Source organism: Microcebus murinus, chromosome 25 (assembly GCF_040939455.1).
Source record: "Microcebus murinus isolate Inina chromosome 25, M.murinus_Inina_mat1.0, whole genome shotgun sequence".
NCBI classification, from domain to species: domain Eukaryota; kingdom Metazoa; phylum Chordata; class Mammalia; order Primates; family Cheirogaleidae; genus Microcebus; species Microcebus murinus.
In genome coordinates, this window is record NC_134128.1 from 13893957 (window position 1) to 13908652 (window position 14696).

At 35.3% G+C, this 14696-nt stretch overlaps 1 protein-coding gene across 1 annotated transcript in view; it reads right to left on the reverse strand.

Annotated features, from left to right (window-relative positions):
• The window catches only part of HSPA14 (heat shock protein family A (Hsp70) member 14), a 29399-nt gene that overhangs the window by 3541 nt on the left and 11162 nt on the right, over positions 1–14696 (reverse strand). The window contains exons 4-11 of the mRNA XM_012738000.3: positions 14283–14331; positions 14046–14151; positions 12862–12952; positions 11303–11407; positions 9574–9735; positions 8159–8314; positions 5439–5541; positions 31–243 (exon numbers count right to left, since the gene is read on the reverse strand). Coding sequence (XP_012593454.2) covers positions 31–243; positions 5439–5541; positions 8159–8314; positions 9574–9735; positions 11303–11407; positions 12862–12952; positions 14046–14151; positions 14283–14331 — 985 coding nt within the window. The remainder of the gene's footprint in view (positions 1–30; positions 244–5438; positions 5542–8158; positions 8315–9573; positions 9736–11302; positions 11408–12861; positions 12953–14045; positions 14152–14282; positions 14332–14696) is intronic.

A 14696-nucleotide genomic window follows, 5' to 3' on the forward strand; every position in this document is an offset into this window, starting at 1 on the left:
TAAGGAAAAGTATAGAAAAGCGATACAAACCTTGACTAAAATATCTTTGGCTGAACACTCTATCATAAGAGAGTCTTCCACTAACAGGTTTTCTTTCCCAATAAGAATTCCTGCTTCCATAGCCGCACCAATAGGAATAACCTCATCAGGAGGGATGGAATTGAGAAGCTCGATGGCTGGGAAAAGATCTTTAATCAGCTGCTGTAGCCTTGGGATTCGGGAAGACCCTCCACAAAGGACAACCTAGAAAATGAAAATAATCTTCAGTCATTTACTTTTCAAAAAATGGCTATTTCTCAAAATAAAGCATTCTAGGCTCAATCATCTTCACATATAATGGTAAAATACAAAAAAGCCCTATAAATTAACATATTATGTTATACTTAACATATACATATATACATGTATATACGTAACATATACATATATACGTAACATATACATACATAATATACATATTTCACATATTATGTATAATATATTCTTTACTTCCAGCAAAATTTAAAATAAAGAGACCTCACCATATATTAGAAAATACAGTAGAGCTAGGTATGTGGTTCATGATTAACACTGTGCATATGAAGCTTAACTACAAAGAGTCATTTGAATAGAAAACATTTAATATTTTGTACTGTTCCAACTCCCCCCCACCAAAAGAAATGTTTAAGTAAATCCTACGGCGTTTTTCTGACAAAACAAATATTGCCAATCTCTTTATGTGAAAACTATACTATAGTTTTGTCTTCACTATGAAGAATAAGTTTCTTGAGGAAAATGAGATATTTTATGAAGCTGCATTTTAAGCTGTTGGTACCATCTTATTAAATCTTTTATCTTTGAAGAACTTCACATAAAATCACTCCCTTAAATTACAAATGCCTTCAGTTCTTCGTTGATTCTGTTTAGCACTATGATTGCATGGACTTTCAGAATATTGAATAGACACATTCATAGCCCAAGAGAGCAAAACATCAATAACCACTTCTTATTTCACAGTTTCTTAATGGATGTTCTCCAGCTCAATGTGGCAGAGAAGAGGACTGATGAAAACTCAGCCTCTTTAACACTCGCTGTGCAATGCGGACGACACCCTACTAATCCACAGGTGAGGGCATGAGGGACCCCAGCCTTGGAAAAGATCCTCAAAAGATCTGCTTTGGAGTTAAGTTAAAAGGGAAGTCTTCTAAAAAAATTTTATGATTCCAGGTAAATACCATGAGAACAAAAATGCAGAATATGCCTTTTCAAATTTCTTGTATTCAACATCAAAAGGTTTTATTAATAAACAGTAAGCAGCACTATGCCAAAAAAAAAAAAAATCCAACCCTTAGAAAATCCTGACTTTTTGTATTTTTATTTTAGGATAAAAAGTACAAAATTAGTGTTACCATGAATGCTGACAGTAACCCGTACATTTAATTTAAATAAATTCTTAGGCTGAGGTGGGGAGAGCACTTGAGGCCAGGAGTTCAAGATCAGCCTGTGCAACATAGTGAGATCCCATCTCTACAAAAAAAAGTCTTCAAATGTCTAATCTGCAGTGTAAGATTTTTTCTGCAAACTTAGATTTTAATAGAAAATATATATTTCAAGTATAATTAACTATCCTTACCAAGGGCTTTTCAAATATAATTTTCACAATATTTCATAAAACAAAACTGCTGTTAAGAAAAAAACACCTGTATTACTAGGCTTTGGCTGCGACAGCAAAATCCCACAGACTGGGTGGCTTAAACAAGACACATTGATTTCTGCCAGTTCTAGAGGTTGGGAGGTCCAAGACTGAGCAAGGTAGGTAATTCTGAGGCCTCTTCTCTTGGATTGTAGGTGGCCACCATCTCACTCACTGTCTCCTTACATGACCTCTTCTTCGTGCCTTTTGGGCTGGGGTGGCAACAGCTAGCTCTTTAGGTCTCTTCTAATGAGGACAGTAATTCCACTGGATCAGGGACCCACCCTGATGACTCCCTTTAACCTTAATTACTCAGTTTCTGGCCAGAAACCAGACCTGTCCTCGTCAAGCAAGAGATTAGAGAATTCCTTCCAGAAAAAGCAAATGCTCCACACTAGACCTTCACATACTAAAATTAGAAAGGCAACAGGACAAGCATAAAAGAACATGGGAGATGGAGAAAGCCTGCCTGAGTCCTAGTCCTGCCTGCATCACTTATGTTACCAGTCTTAGGACTTAACCTCTGGAAACCTCTTAGTTTCCCTATCTGAAATTGGAGATAAAAGTGCCTCCCTCCTGGTGCTTTTGTGAGGATTAAACGTTTTAATGCATGTATATCCCAATCATTCACTCCACCCTCCCCTATTAAGAGGATAATCCATCCCCGCCCATTGCCAGGACTGGGTAAGTGGAGTGGATTTCCCTGCCTGCTGTCAGGCCTGCCCATGACACCAAATGTGAACACACTGACATGCACCTATCTCTAGCTAAGAAAGAGGCTTTAAAAGCTGTGTGTTTTGTCCCAGTGCTCTTTCTCTCTTCCCTCTGCCCCAAGAAGTGCATGTCCCAAAGGCTGCTCCTTTGGCTTGGGTCCTACAATGGGAAACAGGTAGAACACAGATACAGAAGTACACCTACAGCCACCTTCCGCTGCCAACAAGTAAGCCAAGTGAGAAAAATCATCTGCTACAGAAAAACCACTAAGAATGGAGGGTGGTTTTGTTACTGCACCAAAGCCAACATCTGAATACACAATTTCATATTATTAAGTTCTCAAAAGCCTAAATGTTAGTAATATCTAGAGAAGGAATCTTCTCAACCCTAAAAGTATTCCATTTCAATTGAGGCAACTGAATTGGTATTATTGGTGATAATTAAATGTCAGGGCTCCGTGACCAGTTAATGAAGGAAGGGAACTGACACTAATTCATCACCTGCAATATGCCGCACACTGTGCCATAGATATTTCATTTAATCCTCATAACAACTCTACAGAGTATGTTATAATACTTGTAAGTATTATTACCCTCTTGTAAGAAGAGAAAAGTAAAGCTCAGGAAATTAAGTGGTTTGCCTAGTCCACAGTTACTAATATCAGCATTGTGAGACTTCTACTTCAGTTGGGCTTATCTGCAGGGTCATTCACTCTCCACCTCTGTCTCTACCATTGTACAACATGCCGCATTCTTCATGGCTCTCCCCTAGCCCTTGAGCACCTAGCAAAATGCCTGGCACATTATTAGTATCAAAAAAACAAAGATAAACGCTCCCTCTCCCTAAAAGAACTTGTTCACCTAAATTGCAAAAAAAAAAATTAAAAAAAACCCAAAAATGATTTCTGTCCCACAGCATATACCAAAAAAGTTAAAAATATAAAACTGTCAAGCTACAGACAAATGAAAACACTATTTAATACTTGTCATACATTTGAGCAAAACACCTGAAGAAATCAGAGTAACAGATCAATAGATTCAGATAAACAAATCAAGCTTTTGCATGCCAAACACCTTTATCCCTAGCAGAATCAAAATTAAATAGTGAAATACATACCTCGAAGGAAGATTACAGTAAATGATAGTTAATATTCTGATTATATAAAGTACTCACACAAATTTTTTTAAATATTAAGATTTCAATGATTAAAGAGGCAAAAAATATGAAATATTTACACACAAGGAGATATAAAAATAAACATTTAAAAATAATCCTATAGGCCAGGCGAGGTGGCTCACGCCTGTAATCCTAGCACTCTGGGAGGCCAAGGTGGATGGAGTTTGAAGGTCAAGGTCAGGAGTTCGAAGGTCAAGGTCAGGAGTTCGAAACCAGCCTGAGTAAGAGCGAGACCCATCTCTACTAAAACTAGAAACAAATTAATTGGCCAACTAAAAATATATAGAAAAAATTAGCCGGGCATGGTGGCGCGTGCCTGTAGTCCCAGCTACTCGGGAGGCTGAGGCAGAAGGACTGCTTGAGCCCAGGAGTCTGAGGTTGCTGTGAGCCAGGCTGATGCCACAGCACTCTATTCTAGGCAACAGGGTGAGACTCTATCTCAAAAAAAAAAAAAAAAAAAAAAAAAAAAAAATCCTCTAGTAGCCAATTAAATATAAAGTGAAAGATTTTCTTTGATAGTCAATTGGAAATTTATCTCTACGTGATAAAACTCAGCGGCAACAAGGTTATAGTAAAATGCACCCTCTTAGGTATTGTTGACGAGAATATTCAATTCTCTTGGAAAGTATAACAACTTGAGGTAAGAATAGTCTTAAGTTATTTACAGTCTTGACCTAATAATTTTATTTTGGGAATCTACCCTAAGAAATAATCCTAAATATGGGAAAAGCCTATGTCTGGCTGGGAACAGGGGCTCACACCTGTAATACCAGCACCTTAGGAGGCAGAGGTGGGATGATCACTTGAGGCAAGGAGTTTGATACCAACCTGAGCACCACAGCAAGACTTCCTCTCTACAAGAATCAGAAAATTTAGCAGGGGATGGTGGAGCATGCCTATAGTCCTAGCTACTTGGGAAGCTGAGGCAGGAGGATGGCTTGAGTCCAGGAGTTCAAGGTTGCAGTGAGATATGATGAGGCCATCGTACTCTGGCCTAGGCAATAGAATAAGACAATGTCTTAAAAAAAAAAAAAAAAAAAAAAAAAAAAAAAAAAAAGCCTAGCCTATGCCTAAAGATGGACATCATTCTGAAAGAGTATATTCAATAAATAGAAATAATTTGGGGGAAAAAAAGAAAAGATTAAGCAATTTTAATACTTTTGAAAGTCTGAAAATAAGCAAGTGGAGAGAAGTGGTATGGTGTACTAGTTAAGAGCAGATTCAGGCCAGGCGCGGTGGGTCACGCCTGTAATCCTAGCCCTCTGGGAGGCCGAGGTGGGCAGATAGCTCGAGGTCAGGAGTTCGAAACCGGCATGAGCAAGAGCAAGACCTAGTCTCTACTAAAATAGAAAGAAATTAATTGGCCAACTAAAAAAATATACAAAAAAAAAAAAATTAGTGGTGCATGGAAAAAAAAGAGTAGATTCAGCAATGATAGTGCTGGGTTAAATCTTGGCTTTATTATTAATGTTTATAACCATGTGATCTCCAGGTGATGCCTAATCTCTGTACCTTGGTGCCTTTACTTATAAAATAGGGATAAGTAATAGTGTCTTCCTCACCGAGTTGCTAGTGAGCATTTAATGCGTTAATACATGTAAAGCACTTAGAAACAGTGCCTGACACACAATAAGCATTCAGGTATCTGCCTGTCTTTGTCCACATTTAAAAAATCTACTGGAAAGAAATTATTTTTTGCTAGGAAACTAAATATATATGAGTTCACCAGAGTCATTAATCAAAATTTAATCAAGTTTCCTTATTCATTAACACAAAATAAGAGAATATTTATATGCTTTCAGAACCAAGAGCTATTTCCTAAATTCCAAGTCTGAAACTACCCCTAAAATAATTAAGAAAAATATAAAAGCATTACCTTGTTGATATCATCTGCTGTAAATCCACTTTGATCTAAAAGTTCTCTGATGGCTTCTATACACTTATTAAAAAGTGGAGAACAAAGAAGTTCAAATCTTGCCCTAAACACATACACACACACAGGAGAAAGACAGAAAAAAGGCTTAGAACATTTAAACAAAATTATTTTTCTTGTGACAAGGAATGTACCTTAATGTGACAGTTATCTCATTTATTATGATCAGAACAGGATACTAAATACCAGCAGTGCAATATCACAGGCGGAGGATGGAGTCTAAGTTATTCATCTACATATGTATAAAGATATTTAATATCAAATTCAGGTGAAAGTGTGTCTTACCCATGGCCTACTTACAAGTTTTGAAAACAAAATCTAAGAATATGTACCCAGTATATGGCATTCCCAACAATAAACTTATTAACCCTAATCAAACTGTCATTTGGAAGTTTTTGCTATTTTTACATGTTAAAGCTTTGAAAATTATTTCTAATTATTTTTCTTGATAGTCAATGTTATAACAAACTTAGTCCTTTTGTATTACCTAAGAAGCTTGAATGCTGGCACATAATAAAATTTTAAGAAAAATGAGTTCATGGAAAATGTACTCCCTAATTTCACACTGAATTTCTAAATGCAGATGGGTGATTTTAAAATTTGTTTTATCTCTATATATTAAAACACACTTTTACGGTTAAAAACTTTGTGATAAAGGCAAAATTTCCCTAATGAAAAATTACAAATTTCATTTCCTTAACTACTGATATTAATAAGCAAACATATATTGAATACTTGGACAAACTTAGCACTAAAAAATTAGGGAAATATAAAAATATAAAAATGCTCTGCCCACAAAGAAATTTCAATTCAATTTAACACCTTTTCTATCTTCTGAGTTGTAGCTTAAAATCTTTCTACAAAGATCTAGAGCCGTGCCATCTAATAGACTTTTCTGCTAGCCACTAGCCACATCAGACTATTGAACTGTAAGCTAGTGCTACTGAGGAACCAAATTTTTGAAGTTATTCTAATTAATTTAAATTTAAATAGTCACAGGTGGCTAGTGGCTATTGTATTGGGCAGTACAGATCTAGTATTCAGGAAAGCCCAGGGAAAGTGAAGAAACCAAACTAAACAGACGAAAAGAGAATGTAATCAAATATAGTCACGAGAATCCTACAAATAATATAATATTGCAATTCTGGAAATTTTCACTACGTTCCAAAGTCACCTGCTGGGCTGTTGGGAGGTTTGGATAGGCTCACTAATGGTAGCTATCGTTAGAGTTAGCAAATATGCAACACAAAAAGCTAGGGCAGTGTCCTCTACTTGTGCTTTTGGGGTAAAAGTACAATCACTTGTAACCTAGGATTTAGGCTGAAGGTTCTAGGATGCCTTTTTCACATACTGCTAATTACAGCCATAAAATAACTGGGCAAGCAATCACAGCTGATAAAACGACTTTGGGAACAGCTATTTATTTAGTCTGACAAAAATTGGTCCTCACTTGTGACCAGTATCTTGATTATGGAAGATATGGATATTAAAAACTATGCACATTAAATGTGTGCTTATTTTAAATGTCATAAAAGCTATGAAAATGTAAAATGCATGACGATGGATGACAAAGCAAACAAAAACAAGACAGATATTAATCTTCAGTACACAGATGCTCCCTGACTTAATGGCAGGGCTACATCCTGATAAACCCAACATAAGCTGAAAATTTCCTAAGTCAAAAATGCACCTAATACACTTAACCTACCAAACGTGATAGGATACCTTAAATGTGCTCAGAACAGTTACATCAGCCTACTGTTGGGCAAAATCAAACACAAAGCCTATTTTATAATATGTAATATAATATAAAATATAATATGATTTATAAAATCAAACACAAAGAAAGCCTATTTTATAATATTTCATAATATGTAATGTGTTCAATAGCTCATGTAATTTATTGAATACTGTACTGGAAGTGGAAAGCAGAATGGTTGTATGGGTACTCAAAATATGATTTCTACTGAACATGTATCACTTCTGCACCACGATGAAGGTGAAAAATTGAAAGTCAATCCACCGTTAAGTTGGGGACTGTCTACAGTGTTAAAGAATATGAACTTGGAAGTCAAAATACCTGGGTTGAATCCAAGGTCCATCACTCATTAGCTGTGTGATTTTGGGTAACAAACCCTCTCTGGTTTTAGCTTCTTCATATATAAAAGGAAGATAATTATAGTATCTACCCACCTTCTAGACATGTTATAGAGATATGATCACTTAATAAAGTACTTAGAACACAGCATGCTACACAGTGTTAACTATCAAGCTATACTGAAATGTAACAAATCCCATATCAAATTTAAGCAACAAAGAACTAGGGATTATACAGGTAGAACTGCAATGCATAGAGAAATCTGAAATTCTCAAACTGTAAATCCCATCCCACCTTTCTTTAAAAGATCTAGGATTTCTTTTTCACATACTGCTAATTGTAGCCATAAAATAACTGGGCAAGCGGCCACACTGATGTAATTATTTTGGGAACAGCTATTTAGTCTGACAAAAATAGGACCCTAAAAGTAAAGATAGTAAGATTCCCCTTTTATAGATGGCTAATAAATCTCAAACAAACAAACAAAACTCAAGGTGAGAAAATTAAACCTAAATAAGAATGCTTTTGGAATTTTTAAAGAAAGTTTTTTCAAATTCAGTTTTACCTGGACACATTGCAATCAAAATCTTGACCTTCGTATAATGAGTCAAGGAAACAGTTGGCACTTCCCAAGGTGGACAAAGAATGTTTCGCAACTTCAGCACTGTTCATCAATTTCATCATGGCTCGGGCATTTCCTCTCACATCATGTTTGAAGGATCTAAATTAAAAATACAGCCTTTTAAGCTTAAAATTACTGGGCCATTTGGAATTTATTGTAACTAAAATCTGGATAATCCCTATGAGAACAATAATAAACTCATGAATCAATATTACATACCACATTTTATTATTTTACTTCTAATTCCTCTAAACTTTCCTAAGAACATTATCTGCAATTAAAAGAAGGGTCTCCTCAAGAAAAATAACCAATTTACCGAATATTTTGAATTGGTGCATTATGTAACCGTAATAGTAGATTATGCTTTGAAGCAAGCAGAGTACACATGATCCTTCACATGAGACAACCGGAGGTTGAAGGAGATTTATGTAACTGGGTCAAAGTCTCCTATGTTACTCTTTACAATCATAACACTATCGTTGTCAAACGGTTTCAAATTACCAGTTGAGCATTAAAAACCAAAAAACCTAAAAGTGCTTATACGAAGAAATTTGACACATACAAAATAAGTAAATTACAGTTCCTCTATCTCCAGTGAGTTCAATTTTAAAACTACTTGGTAAGTAGTTATCAATGGTTTTGTTTAAACAATAACTTTACAACAAAAAGCAGTATAGGTCTTTATTAAACAAGTGAGAAATGGCCATTTTTTTCAAGACTTTTTCAACCAATGAATTTAATCAAACTGGTAAAGATACTGTTTCAACTATTTTATTTTTTTACAGTGGCAATATCCAAAGTATAACCATTATATATTTGACTCTTTCTATGTCCAAGCAGGATTAGAATTCTGAATGAAGTAATTACATCCAGTAACAAGACTAAAATATTCCTTGTGGTAGACTGGTAATTAAACACTCCATGAGACATTAACTTACTGGAATATGATGATAACATAATGCAGTCTTCACCAAATCTAGACTTATAAAAAAATTGTTCAGAAGGCAGCGAGGCCTCAGTGCTTATACCAGACAGAAGAGCAGTAAATGAAGAATTAGGAAAACAAACTTGAGATCCAAGCTCACGCAATTCAACGTCTGGTGGTCCCTTTATTCTAAGTGAAAAATCCAAGTAGCACACTGCACTGGGCACAGCCTGGCCTCTGCTTCCTTGCTATTGCCCAAATAGGACATTATAACTTCAGATATGAAAATATCCAGTTTCCAAGCAATGAAAAAAAAAATAACACAAAAACTTCCTCCTTTGTAGCTGGATAATTTAAAATAAATTAGGAGAAAAATAAAAAACTGGAAGAGAAACTTCTATCAAAATGTATTATCCAGGCCATTAACACTCACCTCTGGAACTCAGAAGCTAGATATTGTGCTAAGGTTTCAGTGAAATGTGCACCACCGATGTTATCATCAGTGTTCGTTGAAAGAACCCGATATATTCCACTGTTAACTTCCATGACACTGAGAGATAAGGATGTTCCACCAAGCTTAAACACCAAAATATTGCTTCAAGAGAAAGACAGAGTTAGTTATTAGCAAACCACAACATTTTAAAGCTAGGTTGAACACTAGGAGTCACTTAGTCTAATTGCTTTAAATTATAAATGAGGAAACTGAAAATCTCAGGTGAGTAATTAAGTTGTTCACAGTCACTCAGTGATGAATTCAGCTTCAAACCCAGACTTTCTGAACCAAGAACTTTGTCTTGGTTCAGAAAAAAAAGACAAAGTTCTTTTTTTTTTTAATTTCAGCATATTATGGGGGTACAAATGTTAAGGTTATGTATATTGCCCATGCCTCACGCCCCCCAAAGTTCTTTTTTACTTAGTCATGTGTGTACAACTGTATTCTTCTGAGTAACTAGAATTTATAACACTAACTTTTCAAAGGAAATCAAGAAGACATTTGTGATTATAGTAAATTTTAAGAAAATTGAATATAGAAATTCTATGTGTTAATACTATGCAAGTAACTTAGTGTAATAACATGTTCTGTAGATATAAAACATGTAAAACTAGGTGCTAATTCCCAATTTCTTGAGCATCAGAACTCAAAGTTTGGTATTTGTTCTACATTTATCTAGTGTTTGTAAAAATAATTTCCTAGTGACTTATACATATTAATTTCTTTCACTGTGAGATATGAATGAGGTCAAACAATTAGGGAAAGTCAACACTATCTATCTCAATTCATTTCTCTAAAGTTGTATGAACATTAGGTCTCTTGAGATGTGTTGACAGCTAAATTAGGAATAAGTATATCTTACTATTTCACCATCAAAAGGAATCTCAGGCCGGGTGTGGTGGTTCACGCCTGTAATCCTAGCACTCTGGGAGGCTGAGGCGGGTGGATTGTTTGAGCTCAGGAGTTCAAGATCAGCCTGAGCAAGAGCAAGACCCCATCTCCACTAAAAATAGAAACAAATTAGCTGGACAACTAAAAATATATAGAGAAAAAAATAGCCGAGCATGGTGGCACATGCCTGTAATCCCACCTCCTCGGGAGGCTGAGGCAGAAGGATTGCTTGAGCCCAGGAGTTTGAGGTTGCTGTGAGCTAGGCTGATGCCACAGCACTCTAGCCAGGGCAACACAGTGAGACTCTTGTTTCATAAAAAAAAAAAAAAAGGAATCTCAAATGCTTATGCTGGATTTCCCCCATCTCCCGTCAAGTCAAAAGTATATGAAAAAAAAAAAAAGTATATGAAAGTACCCACTGTCCTAAACATGTCTAATAATTTTTAAAATTGGTAGAAAAATCAGCAGTGCTCCTAGCTTGAGTTGGAACTGGCCAGGCATGTTATTTTCAAATCTTCCTCTAAAAAAGGGACAAAATGAAGGCGATTAAATAAAAAGGACAGAAAAGCTCAATCTTTCCTCCTGTTATGTCCTTTCTGTTTTTCCCATGACCTCTTTCTTAACTACTAATATTTGAAAACCTCTAGGTAAGAATTTCAACATCCTTCCATCCATGAAGGTTGGGAGCCACTACATAACAATCCTTATTGATAAAATTGCTGTAATTTAAAATGTTCTCTGCACTGAAAGAACTTAAAACTGCAAATATGGTTTTTACCTTTTTCCAGTAGGGGAGTCTTGTCCAATTCCATAAGCAAGCAGAGCTGCTGATGGTTCATGGATTAATCGCAAAACATTAAATCCAGCAGCTCCGGCTGCATCTCTGTGAACAATTTGCTTTCAATGAATTTAATATCACAACATATTCAATACTACATTTTTAGAAATGCTCTGCTAAAGATTTTATGTAACAGCAAATAAGATTTCACAAGTAGAAAATGAAGTGCAATGATCTTTAAAAGAAAATAGACCACAAGAAATGGATGTGACTTATTATAAGAGTTCACTTTCTGTTTAAAATTATAATGTTCAGAGCCCATTTTCTTGACAAAGAAAATATGTGCGTATATTGAATAAGGAAAATAAAGCTCTCAAAAATGTCCATGCTAACAAAAGAAGTTCACTTTCTCTGGACAGTCTTTCTGGGCTCTCAAAGCCTTCATGCCATCCAGAATTTCCCCATTCAAGGCACTATCATACTTTATCACAATGATTTTGTTATTAATAATTCTGTGAAGTCAGAAACCATGTCTTATTTGTAGCTATATACTCAACCCTGAATACAATGTGGCTTAAACAGTAATCAATAAACATTTGTTGAGTCAAAAAGAAAATGCCTATGCTTACAAACTTTAGAAAGAGATTAATACAAATTCATAAAGCATTTGAAATTTTCCAATTGCTTTAATATAGGGTCACAGTTTTCATAAGTAAATAAGGGAATTCTCTGCCACAGAAACAACTTCAATATTTGCCAAAGCTCCATATAGAACTGTATTCAGCAAAGACATGCTTATTCACCAATGACATTTGCATGATGACATGTAAAAACTAAGTGCAACTATTTTGTTTAGATGTTAAGATCTAACAGGGCGTGGTGGTTCACGCCTTTAATCCTAGCACTCTGGGAGGCCAAGGTGGGAGGATCGCTCAAGGTCAGGAGTTCAAGGTCAGGAGTTTGAAATCAGCCTGCACAAGAGTGAAACCCTGTCTCTACTAAAAACAGAAAGAAATTGGCCATCTAAAAATATACAGAAAAAAATTAGCTGGGCATGGTGGCACATGCCTGTAGTCCCAGCTACTTGGGAGGCTGAGGCAGGAGGATCACCTGAGCCCAGGAGTTTGAGGTTGCTGTGAGCTAGGCTGATGCCACAGCACTCTATCCTGGGCAACAGAGTGAGACTCTATCTCAAAAAAAGAAAAGATCTAAGATGAAGAAATAATCACAAATATTTTCTAAAATTACATATTCTTCTGTAATTCCCATTTAAACATTAATTGCAGGAAACTAAGGCAAAGTAATTAATTAATAAATATCAATTTAACCTGGTAATTAAAGTTTCCAATCAAAATAGCTAAGAGGGTACACCACATCTAACTTTTCTCTTAGCTGTTCTTAAAAGGGAATATTAATGAGCATTACCTTCCTAAGCTATTTACAAATATAGCTTTATTGCCTAAGGTATTATCAAATATAATCTTATCTTTTACTATATAGTATTATTGTGAAAAATTTCTTTAATTGAGCCAATAAGATAGAGTCCATATTATACTTACCCAAGAGCCTTTTTTTGCTTTTCTCCAAAATCAAATGGAACGGTAATAACTACATCATTTGCATCTGAGCCCAAGACAGAATGTGCTGTTTCTGTATATTAAAAAATATAAGATTAATTCTGATGACAGAAAAAAATGTCAAGTAATACTTCCTGATTTTATTAATTTATGACAAAGATCTTCTCACTAAAAAAATAGCCCTACCCTGTCAATTTTCTTTCTGCAATCTTAAATTATGCAGTACTTCTTGTGGTTTTGGTGACAGCTTATGGACACAGAACTAGGTACTTTCCCAAAAGTCTAGCTCTTAAGCTTTAAAGTTTCAACCATCTTCCAAATCAGATTGGTTCCATAAAGAATGATCTTCTAAGGGCCGGGCGTGGTGGCTCACGCTTGTAATCCTAGCACTCTGGGAGGCCTAGGCCAGCGGATTGCTCAAGGTCAGGAGTTCAAAACCAGCCTTAGCGAGACCCTGTCTCTACTATAAAAATAGAAAGAAATTAATTGGCCAACTAATATATATATATATATATAAAAATTAGCCGGGCATGGTGGCGCGTGCCTGTAGTCCCAGCTACCTGGGCAACAAAGCGAGACTCTGTCTCAAAAAAAAAAAAAGAATGATCTTCTAATGCACCAATGTGAAGACACAACATCATAATAATGTTAGTTCAACACATCAGAAAGGCTGCCTTCCATCCCACAGGTTCATAGCATCATTGCAGAGCTGAAGTGAGCCTTATAATCTACTCCAGAATGTCCCAAATTGTTCAACAGGATACTGCTCAGATCAGAGGCTTTGTTGGAAGTGGTGATAAAAATCAGACCTAATTAATCTGCCTAAATTACTGTAGAGAGTGCTCAGTCAATATTGAAGAGAGATATAATATTCACTACTTACCAAGCTTATTTGGCCACTGAATCTTAAAAAGTTTTGAAAATGCTAATATGTAAATGCCCAATCCATGCATATTACATATAGGGCAATTAAAGTCAGGGAAGGTAAGTCATTTACTTAAAGTCACAGCTAATTAGTACTCAAACTATATCTACAGTTTAGGGTCTCTTTACTGCAAATCCACTCAATCACTCTGATTCTCCCAAGATCTAAAAATACCTCCAAATTTTTTTTTAAGGTCAACTTTCAAAAGACTATTAGACTTGTTCTCTTTTTTGCTCTATACCTTTCATTTTACTAAATATCAGTCTGGCAACATCTTCTGGGTTAACAAATTTTGTTTCTTCTCCAGTATCTATTGCGTATCGTAATTTCCCATTTTTTTCAATGACCTATAAAAGAAATAATTGTGCTAAATAAGAAATAATTTTAATAAAAATGCAAAGTTTCAAATCAACATTATATGCCATGACCTTGGCAGTTAGTTTGTGTAACAGGGAAGCAATAACAGACCCATACTCACTGAACATTTACTTTCCGTGATGTATTTCTGAGCTTGTGGATCATCAGAACTGTCCATAAAGAAAAATAAAGATAGCTAGGTATTAAAATCAGTACAATAGATATATAAGGTTTAAAGATTGTAATTTTCAGTATCACTGGAATATTAAAATATAAATAAAATTATTTTTATTTATATTGCTGCATAATGCTAACATAGTCTTAAAATATTTACATGATAATATTTTCATTGAGAAATGGAGAACTATATCATAGTTAATTCTACTAAAGCACTGATCTTTGAATATGAAAGTAAACAGCTCTTTCTTGTTCTGACCTTGCTAATAACAGATACTATATGTTTTGCAGTGACTTTTCATGATATAATTAATTTTATGTCATATTCTTTCACATCTGTGATCCTAAGATCCAACCA